General features: G+C 43.0%; 1 protein-coding gene across 1 annotated transcript; it reads right to left on the bottom strand.

Moving 5' to 3' along the window:
• Window positions 1-38: 38 nt before the first annotated feature.
• Window positions 39-16,226, bottom strand: LOC129701798 (serine/threonine-protein phosphatase 2A catalytic subunit alpha isoform). Its single transcript, XM_055643238.1, has 7 exons — window positions 16,008-16,226; window positions 4,572-4,781; window positions 3,544-3,717; window positions 3,123-3,212; window positions 2,869-3,030; window positions 1,616-1,734; window positions 39-833 (listed from the first exon to the last, which is right to left on the bottom strand). Exons 1-7 carry the CDS (start codon window positions 16,107-16,109, stop codon window positions 761-763), a joined length of 930 nt encoding a protein of 309 aa, XP_055499213.1. The 5' UTR covers window positions 16,110-16,226; the 3' UTR covers window positions 39-760.
• Window positions 16,227-16,470: the final 244 nt, after the last annotated feature.

Raw genomic sequence — 16,470 nt, 5'->3', positions numbered from 1 at the left:
AGCCATTAGGCTCCTCTCAAATGTAAAAACATATCCTGTAAGAGTATTTTCAGTCTTTATTATTTTAACCTGGAGCCTTTGATACACAAACTCAAATGTTAGTGTAACCATTTTACATAAAGGCATCATTAAGTCTTCCATCCTGATACAATTAAAATCTGAAATATTTCAATTCTTAGTTCATAATTTTATGGAAAACAACATCACAGACGCCTGCCATGATTCTTTAAAAGGAAAATTTTGTTCCATACAACTTATTTGAATTGGACATTGTGAAAAATACATGGGAAACAGTAGACAAATTAAATTAAACATTATTCCCTGAAACAAGATTTCAGTACACACAAATGGAGGCCGTTGTATTTTAAAATGCTCCTTTAAGCTCCATTGATTGTTTACTGCTATTGTTTATCTACAGATCATGCTTGATATGCTATAGCTAAATGAATTATCACGAGGTGCAGGTTTTAATGTTTACATCTTTATCTCTGAAAAAGCAAAAGTAACTACAAACTAGGCTCAAACCACGGTTCTCGACCCATAATTTTGACACATCAGCATGCATTGATGAACAGGTGCTCAAGTAGAACAATGTGATGTTTGCAGACTGAGGTTTGCATTTATTATGGCACGTCATTTGGTCCGTGAAGACAGAAAGTTTCCGAATGTTTGAGATTCGTGCTAGTAATTTGGAGTTACAGTTGCTCTTCCAATTCTGCCAGGCCACCTTTTAATTCATGGCAATACTGTACATAAGATGTTACAGGAAATAATCTGGGGTGCGACGAGTCACATGTGGTTCACCTCTGCGAGGAGCTGGATCAAACTGCAGGCTGTGGAAGGAGGAAAATAACAGTTTTATCATTTCAGTACATAGCCTGTGAGCATATCTTACATCTAACACAAGGATAATAAAGTACCAGTTAATTGGCCACAAAAGACAATAAGCTGGAGGCACATACTATTTTTAAAGTCAGCAAACAAGCCATCTTAGAAATGCAATTCTCGTATCACTTTCCACCCATACAGTTGCACACACATTTAAAGCAATCCACTCTTAAAACCATTCATATGATTAAACGTCACTAATACAAATTGAGAGAATCTAATCTATAAATGGAAGCTCGGGGCTATAAAGAAATGGAAAATTAAGAATAGCCGAGAAAGAAAATGTTTTTAACAAAATGGACAGTAGGATTCTGAGGGGCTTTACCTTTATTTAGAGTAAATAATAAAATGTTCCAACAGATTCACAACTTATGTCTCCACGTAACATATCTGGACTTTTGCTTCTGTGCATGCCATTTAACAAAAATTACAGCAGCAAAATTCAAGGTAACACTGAAGCAGTGCTGGGTTAACTTGGGGTAGCTCATTGGAAAACATTCCTGCATTTGAATTAACAATTATATATCAAAAAAAAAAAATCACTGGTACACTTTGTGAATAGCTTGTCCCAATTTGAAAGTAGTAAAATGGCATGTTTGTTCAGCTCCCATCTTGGGCTTACAATACCTCACCTACAATATGCAATTATGTCACAACATACTAATTAGAAGAAACATTTACAACAAAAAGCATTTTTTCTAATTACACAGCAATATGCATCACTTACAAAGAATATTTAAGAGTGTCATCAAGTTCCATTATTGCAGCTTGATTACCACAACGATAACAGTAGTTTGGAGCACTGAAAATTGTTACTACGTTGCGATCATGGCACCAATTGTAACCCTATAAACAAAAAATGAAATTAGATTCGGATTTAAAAAAAACAATTAGTTATTACACTAGAATGCTTACTAAACAACAGCCCAAGAACTGCACCTACACCAGGAGATCCCAGGGAGTGGATTTCGGAAAGGTTCAAACAACTAAAACAATAGCTGTTATTGAGTTAGGCAAATTCCTCTAGAACAGCAAGGGCCCAAGGTAACTGTGACGGTAAAATGAATAATTATGCATCATGTCCTTTTACAGGCAACTTACTCTTGCTGGATCGGGATGGACTATACCAGGGGTGGGGAACCTGCGGCCTTCTAGGCCATTAAGTGCAGCCTTTTGAATGAATCCAAATTTTGTAGAACAAATCTTTATTATTATTATTAATGTTTTTGTTCATCTTTTATTATTTTTTATTTTAATCTTAAAATGAACGTATTTAAAATACCAAAGAGTAAAAGAAGATTCAACGAAATAATCCTCCCCGACTGACGGCCACAATTAAAACATTAGTAAGTCATGAGGGATATTTTAACAAAATAATGTACATTTTGAAGTATATCTAATTGAAGTTTCTTGGATGTGGCCTTATTAGATTACAGCTAACTTAATGCGGCCTTCCACCATGAAAATGTTCCCCATCCCTGGACTAAAGAAATGTTGGAATGGTCGTGATCTAAAGACAGTTCTTCATTCAGAAAGTAGAGCGCCTCAAAAACGTGCAGTCAGCAGAGAGCTCCCACATGATGGATAGGGAAGCTGTATTTGCTTTCCAGTTACTGATTTCCACTTATGTTCCCATTTCTTCTGAGATTTACTTTATACAGAAGCATAGACATCTCCTCCCCCCACCGCCAAAATAACCTGCAACTCTGACCTTAAATCTTAAAGAATGAATACCAACAAACTTACTAAGTATTATTTTATAAATAAATACATCCAGACTAGTTAATAGAGCTAACATTACTCCGGTCATTCAAAATTGCTTCTCTTTTAGATAGCATGCATTTTAACACTCCTGGCTATTTGGATATTTGCGTATGGTTATCAATAAAGTCAAATTGGATTTCAAATCATGAGCACGATCTGCTAAAACAAAATAAATTATTAGGGGTCTTCGGGGGAGTACACTCAATAGAATTTTACCTCCATGACCAGCTGATGTGCTCTGGAGACCAACGTAAGGCCATTTGCATGGTTAAAAGTCTCAGAAATATCCTGACCAAAGGTGTAACCAGCACCCCTGGGAGATATACCCCAACCTCCACGGTCATCTGGATCTGACCATAGTAGGTCACACATTGGTCCCTAAAAACATAAGAGGAAAACAAACCCATCATAACCAAATATTTCATTATCTGTTTAGGCAGTAAACACTGATGGCAATTCTGAAAGCATACCTCATGTGGAACCTCCTGAAGGCGATCAAGCGCTCGGATGTGATCCAGTGTATCTATGGATGGAGAAAGACCTCCATGGAGACAGAAGATCTAAAGAAGTTTAAAAAAAACACAGCAAAATTAAAGTATGTCACCTTGAAAGTTTATTTCAAGCTTTCTGAAATTAGTACAATAGGATTGTTATTATATAAGCATATACATTCAAATATGATGGCAACTAATATTTGTCCTTAGCAAACAGTGACACAGTTGGAACCCATGCATCATTGCACAATCTCTTTTGCAAACCGAAAACACTGACATTCTTAATCATTGTTCTTTCACATGCGGTTATTTAATCACTAAGCATTTATGTTTAACCTATAAATTACCATTCAACAAAGAGTTCGGGGTTACATAATTAAAAAAAAAAAACACTCACCTGGCCATCTACCAAGGCAGTGAGCGGAAGATAATCAAAGAGATCTGTGAAATATTTCCACACATTGGCATTTCCATATTTTCTTAAACATTCATCATAAAAGCCATACACTTGTGTGATTTGTCTGCTTTCATGATTCCCGCGAAGTATTGTGATACGTTCACGATAACGTACCTGAAACAGAATCATTTTTATATTAGCAAACAGACAATGCCCCCTTTTCTTCAATAAGAGATTTTAATTTGTGCAGTTTAATAAGCCAAATCAGTGCACTGATTATTATAATTTTAACCATTAACTGATTATTATAATTTTAACCATTAAATGGTTGATTCCTTAAAAAGCAATAACCACTAAAATCGCTAACTCCCAACTGAAACCAGAGCTATATTTTACACTAAAATAACCCTACACTTTATCATCTGCACCTCTATTTAGTGATATGTCTTTTTTTTTTTAAATGACAGTTTAACCTTGTTTAGAACATTCTAGCTGATGGATTAAGTGGACAATCTTATTTTCTGGGAACAGTTGGTATTGCAGAGAATCCCTTTTTATTCAGCTTTTCAGGGAGATCCTAGGCAAATAACTCTCCCCCTCCCATCTTTCCTGGTAGGCAATGAGATATAAGAACCGTGAAGAGTGCAGCTGAGCCACACATCCCCTTGTCAGGCCATCTTTTGACCCAATGCAGTAAAATGTTGCTGGACAGTATTGTACTGGAGTATTCATTTGTAGGGACTGAATTAGCTCATTGCTGGAATGTACAGGGTGCATATACTATCGTCTCCACTTCACTGAAATTAGAACACTGGAATTCTACTTCATAATTTAAATTAAAGGAAATAGCGTTCTCTAAATACTGCAAAATGAAAAAAAAAAATCACAATACGAATTGGATAATTACGTTTTTTTTGTTGTTTTTTTTTTTAAAGTGAACAATTTCCTGCACATTTTACAATAAAAGTAAATATCAGAATTTTCCAGAAAATGTTAAAATGTAATATTTTGTAAATAAAAATGAATACCTTAAGAGCTACTAGGAGTGTGACTGTTTCAACTGAATAATAACCTCGATCGACATAATCTCCCATAAAAAGATAATTTGTGTCTGGTGATTTGCCTCCAATTCTAAAAAGTTCCATGAGGTCATGAAATTGCCCATGGACATCGCCACAAACTGTTACAGGGCATCGCACCTCCTGCACATTTGATTCCTTTGTCAAGATTTCTTTCGACTAAACAAAAACAAAAATGAAGAAATTAGTTCAATAGTTATTGCTGCTGCGAGATGGGACAATGTAGATACCAATTTTAAAACAATCAGCACCGGGAAAGAACCAAAATGAGAAGGAAAAATATTAATTTAAATATCTGGAGCTACTTTTTATTTTGTTTTTATTCCCCAAGTTCTATTGTTAACGGCAAAAAAACAAAGGATCAAATGTGTATCACTAGAGGAAATGCAGAGATGCAAATATAATATTAATCAACAGATATTTGACCAAGTTCAATCGAATATGCATAAATCTACCTTAACATAATCCACAAAAATAAGTTAAATAGATATTAGCTGTAAAGAAAAATTCAGCTGATGGTCTACACTACTATTTATTGCCAATCGGTAAGGGAGTAACTGAGACATACTGCTACATCACTGACTGAAACAGTAACGCCTGCTGCCCCTAAAAATAAAGACCTTTTACAAGAGGCAGGAATATTAGCAGCAGTTACTGAAGCCATGGGAAAGGCCAGTCAAGCAACCATTAAGGAGACTCAACCGTTAATAGAGTTCCAATATGGAAAAGTAAAATACTACGGATGTTCAAATCTGAAACAGAAGCATTAGAAATAATCTGAGAGAAAAAACTGCCAATATCTTGGGTCAACCACTTTGCTGAGAGCTCTTTCTAAGTGAATTTAATGAAGTACACAAGATTATAAGGATAATTCTACAAGATTCAGATCAGCCAACTGTTATCCAACCTGAATATTTCCAGTATTTATTTTTGTCAAAACTAAACTACATAATTCTCCCGCACAAGTATTTGACTAACAATTGTCAGCACTTAGCTGGGATAACAGAATTCAAACTCTAAATATTAAACTTCAATGCTGGTTAAAATGAATAACAAAAATCACAATAGACATTTTTAATTTTCATAATGAAATTACTTAAAGGAGAGGCGATTTGATTTCAAAGTAAAATTAATTTGTCATCTTTTTAGACCCCGAACTTCATGCGCACTTTTTAAAATCAACGGTGATATCCTGTACTAGAAAATTAGTCCTGGGAAATCCTGCTCTTTCTTGGTTTATGCAAAATAATGAGATACCGTTTTCTCAATAGGCCAGGCAGCATCTGTGGAGGTCCTGTGCCATCCTGGACCCACTCCCATCTACATTCCTGCCTCCAGCTTCACAATCCGTAACTCAACAATCCTTGTCTTTTCATCTCCTGCCTTTGTCCAACCAACAGCATATCAACCCCCACCCTCCCCCTCACACGGTGTCCACCCATTACTTGCTAGGCTTAAACTGCCCCACCTCACTTCCAGTTTTCTGCACGCACTGCTCCCCATCAATCAATCTGAGGGGTCACGACCCAAAACATCACCTATCCATGTTCTCCAGAGATGCTATCTGACTCACTAAGCTACTCCAACGACTTTTCAGAAAATCTACACCCGCTACAATTTGACCTTAACAGCCACACTCTTCCCCTAAATGATTCACGTGAGTCTGCATTTCTGACTAGAGTTTAAACACGCTGTATCTCTCTATATTTTATAAGGAAACAGTCCCTTATTACATTTGGCTCTCAGGAATTTCACTTTTCAACTTCTAGCTTGTTTTCAGAAATCAAGTGAATAATATATTTCCAGAACACCCATGATAATGCCAGATAGCTGCAAGGTGAAAGATATCCGATGAAAGGTTGTGGATGTAGAATGTATCTTTTTTTTTTTAATACGCTGGCAAGTAACCTACAGGAAATAACAGGAGTTGTTACAGGCTAGCAAAGGAAAACTTGTTGGAACTGAGAAATTGTAGAACTACGGGTAGCTGCATTACATGTAACGTACATGTAAGCAGGAGATAAATTATTATGAAGTTAGTAAATTAAAGTTCAAGGATAAAAAGAAACATCAGCATTGATCAAAGATTTGCGTTTAATCAGTGGAGGAGGTTTAATCAATGGGGGAGGACAATAGACAATAGGTGCAGGAGTAGGCTATTCAGCCCTTCTAGCCAGCACCGCCATTCAATGTGATCATGGCTGATCTTCCCCAATCAGTACCCCGTTCCTGCCTTCTCCCCATATCCCCCGACTCCACTATCTTTAAGAGCCCTATCTAGTCTATTGAAAGTATCCAGAGAACCCGTCTCCACCGCCCGCTGAGTCAGAGAATTCCACAGTCTCACAACTCTCTGTGAGAAAAAGTGTTTCCTCATCTCAGTTCTAAACGGCTCACCCCTTATTCTTAAACTGTGGGCCCTGGTTCTAGACTCCACCAACATCATGTTTCCTGCCTCTAGCCTGTCCAAAACCTTAATAATGTTATATGTTCCAATTAGATCCCTTCTCATCCTTCTAAACTCCAGAATGAGGGAGTTAGATGTGGCCCTTGTGGCTAAACTATGGAGAGAAGGCAGTACGGGATATGAAAGCAGCATATGACAATCCCACCATTAATATTATAGCTTGCATGCCATCACAAAGCAAACATAAGATTGTGACAGACTTCCAAAGTGAAATTCAGGAGGGTCTTATTCTTAAGCAGTCTTTTGGGAACTTAGTTCCTAAATGGTTATATCAAAGACTTGGACGAGATTGAACAGCCAAGGATGGAGCTTTCACCGACCCGTCTCATGAAGCAAGCCCTTCCAAGTTAGCACCACACAATCAACAAAACTGCCCCCCATCTGCAAACTGTCCACAGTTTATGGGCTGCCCCAACAGCAATTGGAATCTGTGAAGAGATTATTGGATTCTGTAACTGGAACACTTGATTACTCCACAGATTAAAGAGTGAACTAACTGCAAATTAAGGCATTTCATTGGATTGCATGCAAAAAAAAAGATTTTTACTGCGCCTTGGTACGCGTGACAATCATTCATCAATACAAGACCTATGAATTTTATAGGCACCTGAAGGTAGAGGTACAGTGGCAGACCTGGCTGAAAGACAGACACTAGATGGAGAGATTATAACAGGCATAGCTACTCACCAAAACCCCAAATGAAAAAGTCATCAACAACCCTGACATTCAAGATCCTACCAAACTGAGAAATTAACGTCATCAGGCATCAGAAAGGCAGTCATCTCACAATGGAAGGAACATTAAGACCTCCCTAACCACGACATTACTTTGTGAGCACCATCTCACAAGCAAAAAATCGAGCATCACCAGGCTCCAGTCATTTTGATGCAGACAGGTTTTGACAATATTGTGCAATATGAAATGTATTTATTTTCTCAGAAGACATAAACGTAAATTAATCCAATAGCAGGCAGCACCAATTCAGATATAAAGAGTGCTTCTGGTGAATGACCCAAAATGTGTTAATTTTACCATTCACTTTTGCTGGTTAACTTCTTTAAAAAAAAAGGCTTAGTGTCTGCAGTTTGTTTTTCAAATTTATCTCACAATTTGGCATAGGAGACTGCAAAAACGTTGAAACTTATTTTCTTTGCAGTCAAATACAAGTAACAACTATGCTTTAATCTCTATTGACCTAAACAAGAAAATCTTCAACAGCCTCAACATATCGATTAGGACAAAAGACACGTTAGATTGCTGTTTTAGAAAACTTCAAATGGTCTAGAAAAATAGAAATCATAAGAGAAAGAGCGCATAACTAAATGTATTTATCCATTAGTTAGCTTTGTGATACAGATGCTGCTGCACCCGCTGAGTTTCTCCAGCATTTTTGTGTACCTTGTATTTATCCATTTCTGCCTTTAAGATTAATTTTTGGATCAGGCATGAAATGAAATACATCTGTTCCACAAGCAAAAGCTTAAAGGACAAGACATTTTATCACTGCCACTCAATTTTGATTGGTCCCTAGCAAATCATATGCTCATCCAAAGCAGTTCATTACAGCAGTTCTGATGTCATACGCATGCAGTTATCTAAATTTATTACAACCCCACAGTACTGAATCTGTATTATGGTATTTTGATATCAATGCATTCCAACATTTAACTTCATTTGTTCTGTCATTAATAGGAGATGAATGGAGGACACACAAACAGGTCTAAATCAAGCCTCTCATGATACCACAAAGCAATTTCCATTTGATGGATTACCTCTTATCCAATTTCACATAGATGAAAACAGCCACACCCACATAAGGGATTGCCTTATTTTACCCAGAAAATGCTGCATCCAAATATTCTACTGAACTATCAAGCCTTAACATTAGAGTAAAAAAATACAGCTTAAACCCATAACCCACTAATTTATCCAAAGTAATGATATAAAGCCTAAAATAACACCCCTATTTCATTCTGAAACAATTGGCAGACTTTGGGTGGATATGTGGTTTACTAAAAACCTGTACTAATAGTAAGCATTTAACATCTGCTTAATATTATCCATAAAAGACGCTCCCCAGCTCTACTTTCTCATTCACCCTTCTGTTCAAGTCAGTTAATAACCATTCAATTTAATTCTGGAGATATTAGTAATGACAAATCTGTGACAAAGAATGAAGAATCATTAAATACTCATTCTTTAAACATGCAAAATGTACTGTTACTCCAGCTCTCTAGCAATCACTGCCTTAAAGGTTTCAAAACCCGATCAGATAAATCATTTCCAAAATCAAATAACCCCCCCCCCCCCCCCCGAAAAGTTGTCAAATGACTTAGTTTCCTTTTAAACAATGAGTTCAATTGAAATCTTAAGTGTTCAGATACACTTTGTAGATTGTTAACAAATTTGTGTTCCAATTTCAAGAACACAAACTTTTATATATATATAGAGAGAGAGAGAGAGAGTAGGCTGATACAGTTCAATGGTATATGTTTGAATCTACACAATTTCTGAATGTTTGTCCGCTAAAAGGTCCAAAGACATTCATAATGACTTAGCCTAACCGTAAAAGCTCAGCTGACATTTAATCTTCCCCCCCCCCCCATCAATATGCTTATAAAACTCTGATCTTGGATGTGGATGTATTTGTGCGATTCTGTGATTCACATCTCCTCGAAAACACGACGCGTTAACGGTGACATTTTTTACATATTCTGATAGAGATTCACCTCATGCTCGAAAATCGCCTCATCTGAAAATTTGATTCATTATTTGAGTTTTTTAATTAAAATTGTTCACAAATCTGAGATTTTTTTTTAAAGCTAACGAACCCCCCTCCCCCCCCCTCTCTCTTCCCCTCGAGATAGGGCGTAGACGGGGTAAAAGGACCCAATGAATAATATCAGGGGTGGGAAGGGTGTGTGTGTGTGTGTGTGTGTGTGTGTGTGTGTGTGTGTGTGTGTGTGTGTGTGTGTGTGTGTGTGTGTGTGTGTGTGTGTGTGTGTGTGTGTGTGTGTGTGTGTGTGTGTGTGTGTTGTGTGTGTGTGTGTGTGTGTGTGTGTGTGTGTGTGTGACACTGCAGCCCCCCCCCACCCCCGGTCTAGTATGTTTTAAAGTCCTTTCTTTCTTGCCCAAACTATTTTCTAAATACTGACCACTTCTGCAATAAAGTTCCTCACAATAACTATCCATAACGGTTCACTAAATAGTCACGTGAATTATCAAATTGTATCTGTTAACAATAGTTTCAAGTGAGTCTACATATTCCATGAAAGTCTGCAATTATGAGAGGTTTTCTACATTGTATCATAAAAATGCAAATATAGCTGAATTTATGTTTGCCAAAGCATTAGTTTTTTTTTAATGCAATAGTTACAATGGTTGTACATTCATACTAATATAACAAAACCTTTCTGAAAAACCCTATTAATGAGCTCTAATTAATCTGTTGGCTATCAAACTCTATCCACTTTTCTCAAATTAAGATCACATATTCTGTGCAAATATTTCATTCCTCAATAATCACAATATTTCCATAAAGTGGGGTATTCTTTTGTGTAAAGATTCTCAGCCCATCTTAGTTTATCAAAAATCGTAGTTTATACTAGCACCCTATATACAAATAAAATTCCTACTTCACTACCCAAAGGATTTCTTAGGTGTTGCTTTGATTCATCTTTCATAGCGTTTTTCCCCTTTCAATTCAGTCATCAGCTGCATTACAATTTTCTCCATAACCCTGTTAAATAACAAGAGGATCTGTTGATCTACATCACAGATCAGGCTGAGAAAAGATAACAAAGACTAGTATTTATAGTGCATTTCATTATCTGTAATGTCCTAAAGTGATTTATTGCAAAAATACTTCGGAGATGCAATCACCATTGTGATGCAAGACACAGCAGATTATCTGGATGGCTCAATTACAAGTCACGCTGTTACTTTAGCCATGTCTACCACTTGGGCTGCAAAATCATTAAATAATGAATTATAAAGAAGTTACATAATGTAGAAAACCAAAATTGCATAGGTCTGCAGTGTCACATTGCAGCTGTGTTAGACTCTCGAGGCTAAATTTGAGGCACATCACCATTTCGATAAATTGAACAATAATGTCAGTTCATGCATTACCCTCATTCTAGCACACAGATTGACACTGTATCCATGGAAATAATCAGGAACTGAAAAGTATTACACAACTAAGCATTAGGTAACCTTAATTATATCATAACGTGTACAAAATGATGAGAGGAATAGATCAGGTAGACAAACAAAGTATCTTACCCAGAGTTCGGGAATCGAGACCAGAGGACATGTTAAGGTGAGAAAGATTTCATAAGAACCTGAGGAGCAACTTTTTCACACAAAGGGTATTGGGTGCATGGAACGAGTTGCCAGGGCATGTACTTTCACAATATATAAGAAACGTTTAGACATGGAAAGGATATGTTTAAAGGGATATGGGCCAATCGCAGACAAGTAGGACTAGTGTAGAGGGGACATGGTGGTCTGTGTGGGCAAGTTGAGTCGAAGGGTGTGTTACCACATTGTATGACCCCATGACTATAATGAATCCATCATTAAGAGTGTTCCCTACCTCAACGCTCATTGTCAGTCTTGGCCTTAAACCACAATAACACCAAAAATATCACTATTTTAGTGATAATGAATAATTAATGTTTTGTGGCCAGTTGCGCTCCAGAAGGGAAAAATAAACCCTGAAAGTAATTCTAGGCTAAATACCTCAAACATTAAATGTTTAAACATTCCTTGAAGATTATCAAACACCCCAAATAGCCCAGATTTAAATATTACATTAAATACATGTACATAGACAATCTATACATGCAAGCCTCATTGTAAGACGTGATCAAATTATAAAAAGTATAGGATGTTAGAAACGCTCAAGTTAGGCAGCATTGTAGAAAGAATTATCAATATGTCAGGTCAATGTCCTGTTTTTTCCTTTCACAGATGCTGCCTGATCTGCTGATTATTCCCAATATTGTTCCACTTTAAATTTTGAACATGCAAAGCTTTGTTTTTGCATTGACATACAGACCATTTAAGTTACATAAGCTTCAAAACCACTTGAACAAATCATGAGTTTAAAGTTTGTATTGCAAAGCTAAATTCAAAAGTTGAGAAATGGGGATTGTCAGAAAATATGATTTTTCATATCAAATGACCCATTTCCATGCATTTGACATCCTGTGAAAGAAAGGCGAGTGTCAATTAAAATACATGACGACTACATCTAAAATGTTGCAAGACAAAATAACTGGTCATTTAAGTAGAACTGGAGACAGAACAACGTATTGAAAGGGCGAACACGCATTTCATTCTTCAATGACGTCAACCTAGTTTTAAAAACACACCCTCTAGTAAAACACATAATTATATAATCTAAAAAGATTAGTAAGTGAATTGCAAATATCCAAAAAATGTGATATGAACAAAAGAAAATAATCAAAATCATTATAGCTATAGTATAGGAAGCTTTCAGCTCACCAGCATTATGAGAGCAAATCTAGTCCCATTCCCATTTATTTCCTTTCAGATAGTTATCTCACTCCCATTTGAAAATAACACATTGCTGTTCCACAACTGCCCTGTACAGCACATTCCATACATTAACCAGTGGGAAAATGTTTTCAATGATTGAAAGATATTACATGGAAACAGGCCTTTTGACCCACCAAGTCCAAGCCGACCACCTGTTCACGTTAATTTTACGTTATCCCACTTTCCCATCCACTCCCTACATAGAGGGGCAAATTAACTTACAAACCTTGGGGCGTGGAAGGAAACCAGAGCACCCCGAGGAAGCTCCAACAATCACAGGAAGAACATGCAAACCCCACACAGACAGCAGCAGAGGGCGAGATCAAACCCAGGCTTTGGCACCATGAGGCATCCACTCTACCAGCCCTCAAACTCTGCAATCCACTGTGCTGCCCTCAAACTCTGCAATCTGTCATTCTCCACCCCCTAATTTCTGGAAAAATCAATGGGAATAATTTCCCCACAACTACTCTGTCTATACCTTCCTCCATCAGATCTGTCTATACTATTCCTCCATCATACATGCTTGCGAACACACGGCTTCTCAACCCATTCCTCCTCTCCAGAGATGGTGCCTGTACCGTTGAGTACTCCAGCATTTCCTGTCTACCTTCGGTTTAAACCAAAATCTGCAGTTCCTTCCTACATAAATTCCTTCAATTTGGTTGATACCTTGTACACTTTTACACCTTAAATCTTCCCTTAAGGATAGGATAGACTACCTCACCAGTAGCTGAACCAGTATTTTATCTAGGTTTATTATAATTCCCTTGCACTTGTACTGTATACAGTTAAGCTGTTTTTTCCCTTGAAAACAAACAAAAAAATGTTTAATCTTCCTTGATAGTTTTGATATAGTCTATGTGCGCATCACTGCCCTCCTACCAAAATATAACATTTATATTACTGAACATTACGTTTCAACTTCCACTTATCTACACATTCCTTCAGCCAGTCGACATCCACTTAAATTCTTTGATAACCCTACTATGAAAAGTAGATTCTGACTGGTTAACCTCTGCCCGTTATAAAAGTTTTAGATACCTCTATCAGGTCACCTCTACAAGGAAGGCAATATCAATATTAAACACAAATATTAAACACAGACCCAAATTAGCACCATGATTAACTACATGGCATGCAATAAAAATATTGAATACGAATATTAAACACAAGCCCAGAAAAGCACCAACATTAACTATGGGGCATACACATGCCCCATGGGGGGTGGGTGGAGGGAGGAGAGAATGGGTGGAGGGGGGGAAGAGAGAAGGGTTGGAAGAGAAGGGGTGGAGTAGGGGGGAGGGAGAGCGAGGGGGGGGGGAAGGAGGGAGGAGGGAGGGAAGGAGGGGAGGAGGGAGGGAAGGAGGGGGGGGAGAGAGGGGGAGGGGGGGGAGAGGGGGAGAGAGAGGGAGGAGGGAGATAGAGGGAGGGAGAGGGGAGGAGGGGGAGAGAGAGAGGGGAGGAGGGGAGAGAGGGGGGAGGGGGGGGGAGGAGGGGGGGGGGGGGGGAGAGGGGGAGGGGGGAGGAGGGAGGGGGGGGGAGAGGGGGAGGGGGGAGGGAGGGGGAGAGAGAGGGGGAGGGGGAGGGGGAGAGAGAGGGGGGGAGAGGGAGAGAGAGGGAGGGGGAGAGGGAGAGAGGGGGAGAGAGGAGGGGAGAGAGAGAGGGGTGGGGGGGGGAGAGGGGGAGGGGGAGAGGGGGGAGGGGGGGAGGGAGGGAGGGGGGGGAGAGGGAGAGGGGGGGGAGAGAAGAGAGGGGGAGGGGGGGGAGGAGGAGAGAGGGGGGGGAGAGGGGGGGGAGAGGGGGGGGGGAGAGAGGGGGAGGGGGAGAGAGAGGGGGGGGGGGGGAGAGGGGGGGGGGGGGGGGGGAGGAGGGGGGGGAGGGGGAGGGGGGGGGGGAGAGGGGGGGGGGGAGAGGGGGGGGGGGGGGGGGGGGGGAGAGGAGAGGGGGGGGAGGGGGGGGGGGGGGGGGAGAGGGGGGGGGGGGGGGGAGGGAGGGGGGGGGGAGGGGGGGGGGGGGGGGGGGGGGGGGGGAGGGGGGGGGGGGGGGGGGGGGGGGAAAGGGGGGGGGGGGAGGGGGGGGGGGGAAAGGGGGGGGGAGGGGGAGGGGGGGGGGGGGGGGGGGGGGGGGGGGGGGGGGGGGGGGGGGGAGGGGGGGGGGGGGGGGAGAGAGGGGGGAGGGGGGGGGGGGGGGGGGGAGGGAGGGGGGGGGGGGGGGGGGGGGGGGGGGGGGAGGAGGGGGGGGGGGGGGAGAGGAGGGGAGAGGGGGGGGGGGGGGGGGGGGGGGGGGGGGGAGGGGGGGGGGGGGGGGGGGGGGGGAGGGGGGGGAGGGGGGGGGGGGGGGGGGGGGGGGGGGGGGGGGGGGGGGGGAGGGGGAGGGAGGGGGGGGGGGGGGGAGGGGGGGGGGGGGGGAGAGGGGGGGGGGGAGAGGGGAGGGGGGGGGGGGGGGGAGAGGGGGGGGGGGGAGAGGGGGGGAGAGGGGGGAGGAGAGGGGGGGGAGGGGTGGAGAGAGGGGGAAAGGGGAGAGGGGGGCGAGAGAGGGGGGGAGAGGGGGGGGGGGGGGGAGAGGGGGGGGAGGGGGGGGGAGGGGGGGGGGGGGGAGGGGAAGGAGAGAGGGGGGAGGGAGAGAGGGGGGGGGGAGAGAGGGGGGGGAAAAGGGGGGGGGGGGGGAGAGGGGGGGGGTAGGGGAGGGGGGAGGGGGAGAGGGAGGGGGAGGGGAGGGGGGGGGGTGGCGGAGAGAGAGAAGGAGGGGGGGGGGGAGGGGGGGAAGGAGAGAGGAGGGGGGAAGGGAGAGGAGGGGGGAGGGAGAGAGGGGGAGGGGGGGGGAGAGGGGGGGAAGAGAGGGGGGGAAGAGAGGGGAGAGGGGGGGGGGGGGGAGAGGGGGGGGAAGGGGGGGGGGGAGAAGGGGGGGGGGGAGGGGAGGGGGGGGGAGTGGGGGAGAGGGGGGGGAGAGAGAGACGGGGGGAGAGGGGGGGGGGGGGGGCTTCGGGGGGGGGGAGAGGAAATGGAGCGAGGAGGGGGTGAGAGCCAGGGGGGGAGGAGGGGGGGGGCCGGAGGGGGGGGGGGGACAACCGAGAGGAGAGAGAGAATGACTGCGAGCTGTATTTGCAGTTGCCGTGAGGCCTCCGGCCGGAAGGCGCCATTTTAGGTGCACACACACACTTTGAAAGGCCATTAATTTTGCACCGCGCAGACATCAGGTGAATAAAACCCTCGACGCTGCGAGTGAAATGCAGCCGATCCTTCGATATGCAGTGATGGATGAATGTGTGGGTGTGGGGGGGGGGGTTAAAATAAAAAAATTAATCGCTGTGGGCTCGGTGCATTAGGCCCGGCCGGCAGCTTCCCCCTCACCTTCTCGCACAGCGTCTTGACTTGGCTCTCGGTCAGCTGTTTGCAGTCGTTCAGCTGCTCGATCCACTGGTCCAGCTCCTTGGTGAACACTTTCTCGTCCATCGCTCAACGACGACGCTGGCCGCCGGCTCGCAGCGGGGACCGGCCGATCGATCACTCTCTCCCTCGCTCCCTCTCCCCCACACAGACAGAACGGACCCGCTTCCTCCTTCTCCCCCCCTTCCCCCCCCCCCGCACACAAAACCCTTCAGAGCGAAGATTCTATCTGTTTAAAAAAAAGTGCGGGGGAGGCTGCGAAAACGCGGGGAAGTGGCAGCGCCGCCGCTTCGACGCCCGATCCCTCTCCGGACAAGAAAATGGCCGCCCCGCCCCGCCCCGCCCCGCCCGCAGTGGCGCCAACGCGCAGGCGCGGCTGGCAGCCGGACCGGACCGGGCAGGGACAACCGTGCTCTGACTGCACTCC

Source organism: Leucoraja erinacea, chromosome 11, assembly GCF_028641065.1.
Source record: "Leucoraja erinacea ecotype New England chromosome 11, Leri_hhj_1, whole genome shotgun sequence".
Classification (NCBI taxonomy): Eukaryota; Metazoa; Chordata; class Chondrichthyes; order Rajiformes; family Rajidae; genus Leucoraja; species Leucoraja erinaceus.
This window is presented reverse-complemented; position numbering and strand designations above follow the sequence as displayed.

Excerpts from the sequence above, each read along its gene's own strand:
- LOC129701798 (XM_055643238.1), bottom strand. The coding sequence starts at position 16,109 with ATGGACGAGAAAGTGTTCACCAAGGAGCTGGACCAGTGGATCGAGCAG. Across the intron at positions 3,213-3,543 it reads CTGCCTTGGTAGATGGCCAG|ATCTTCTGTCTCCATGGAGG; the intron begins GTGAGTGTTTTT and ends AAACTTCTTTAG. Across the intron at positions 3,031-3,122 it reads TTCAGGAGGTTCCACATGAG|GGACCAATGTGTGACCTACT; the intron begins GTATGCTTTCAG and ends TTATGTTTTTAG.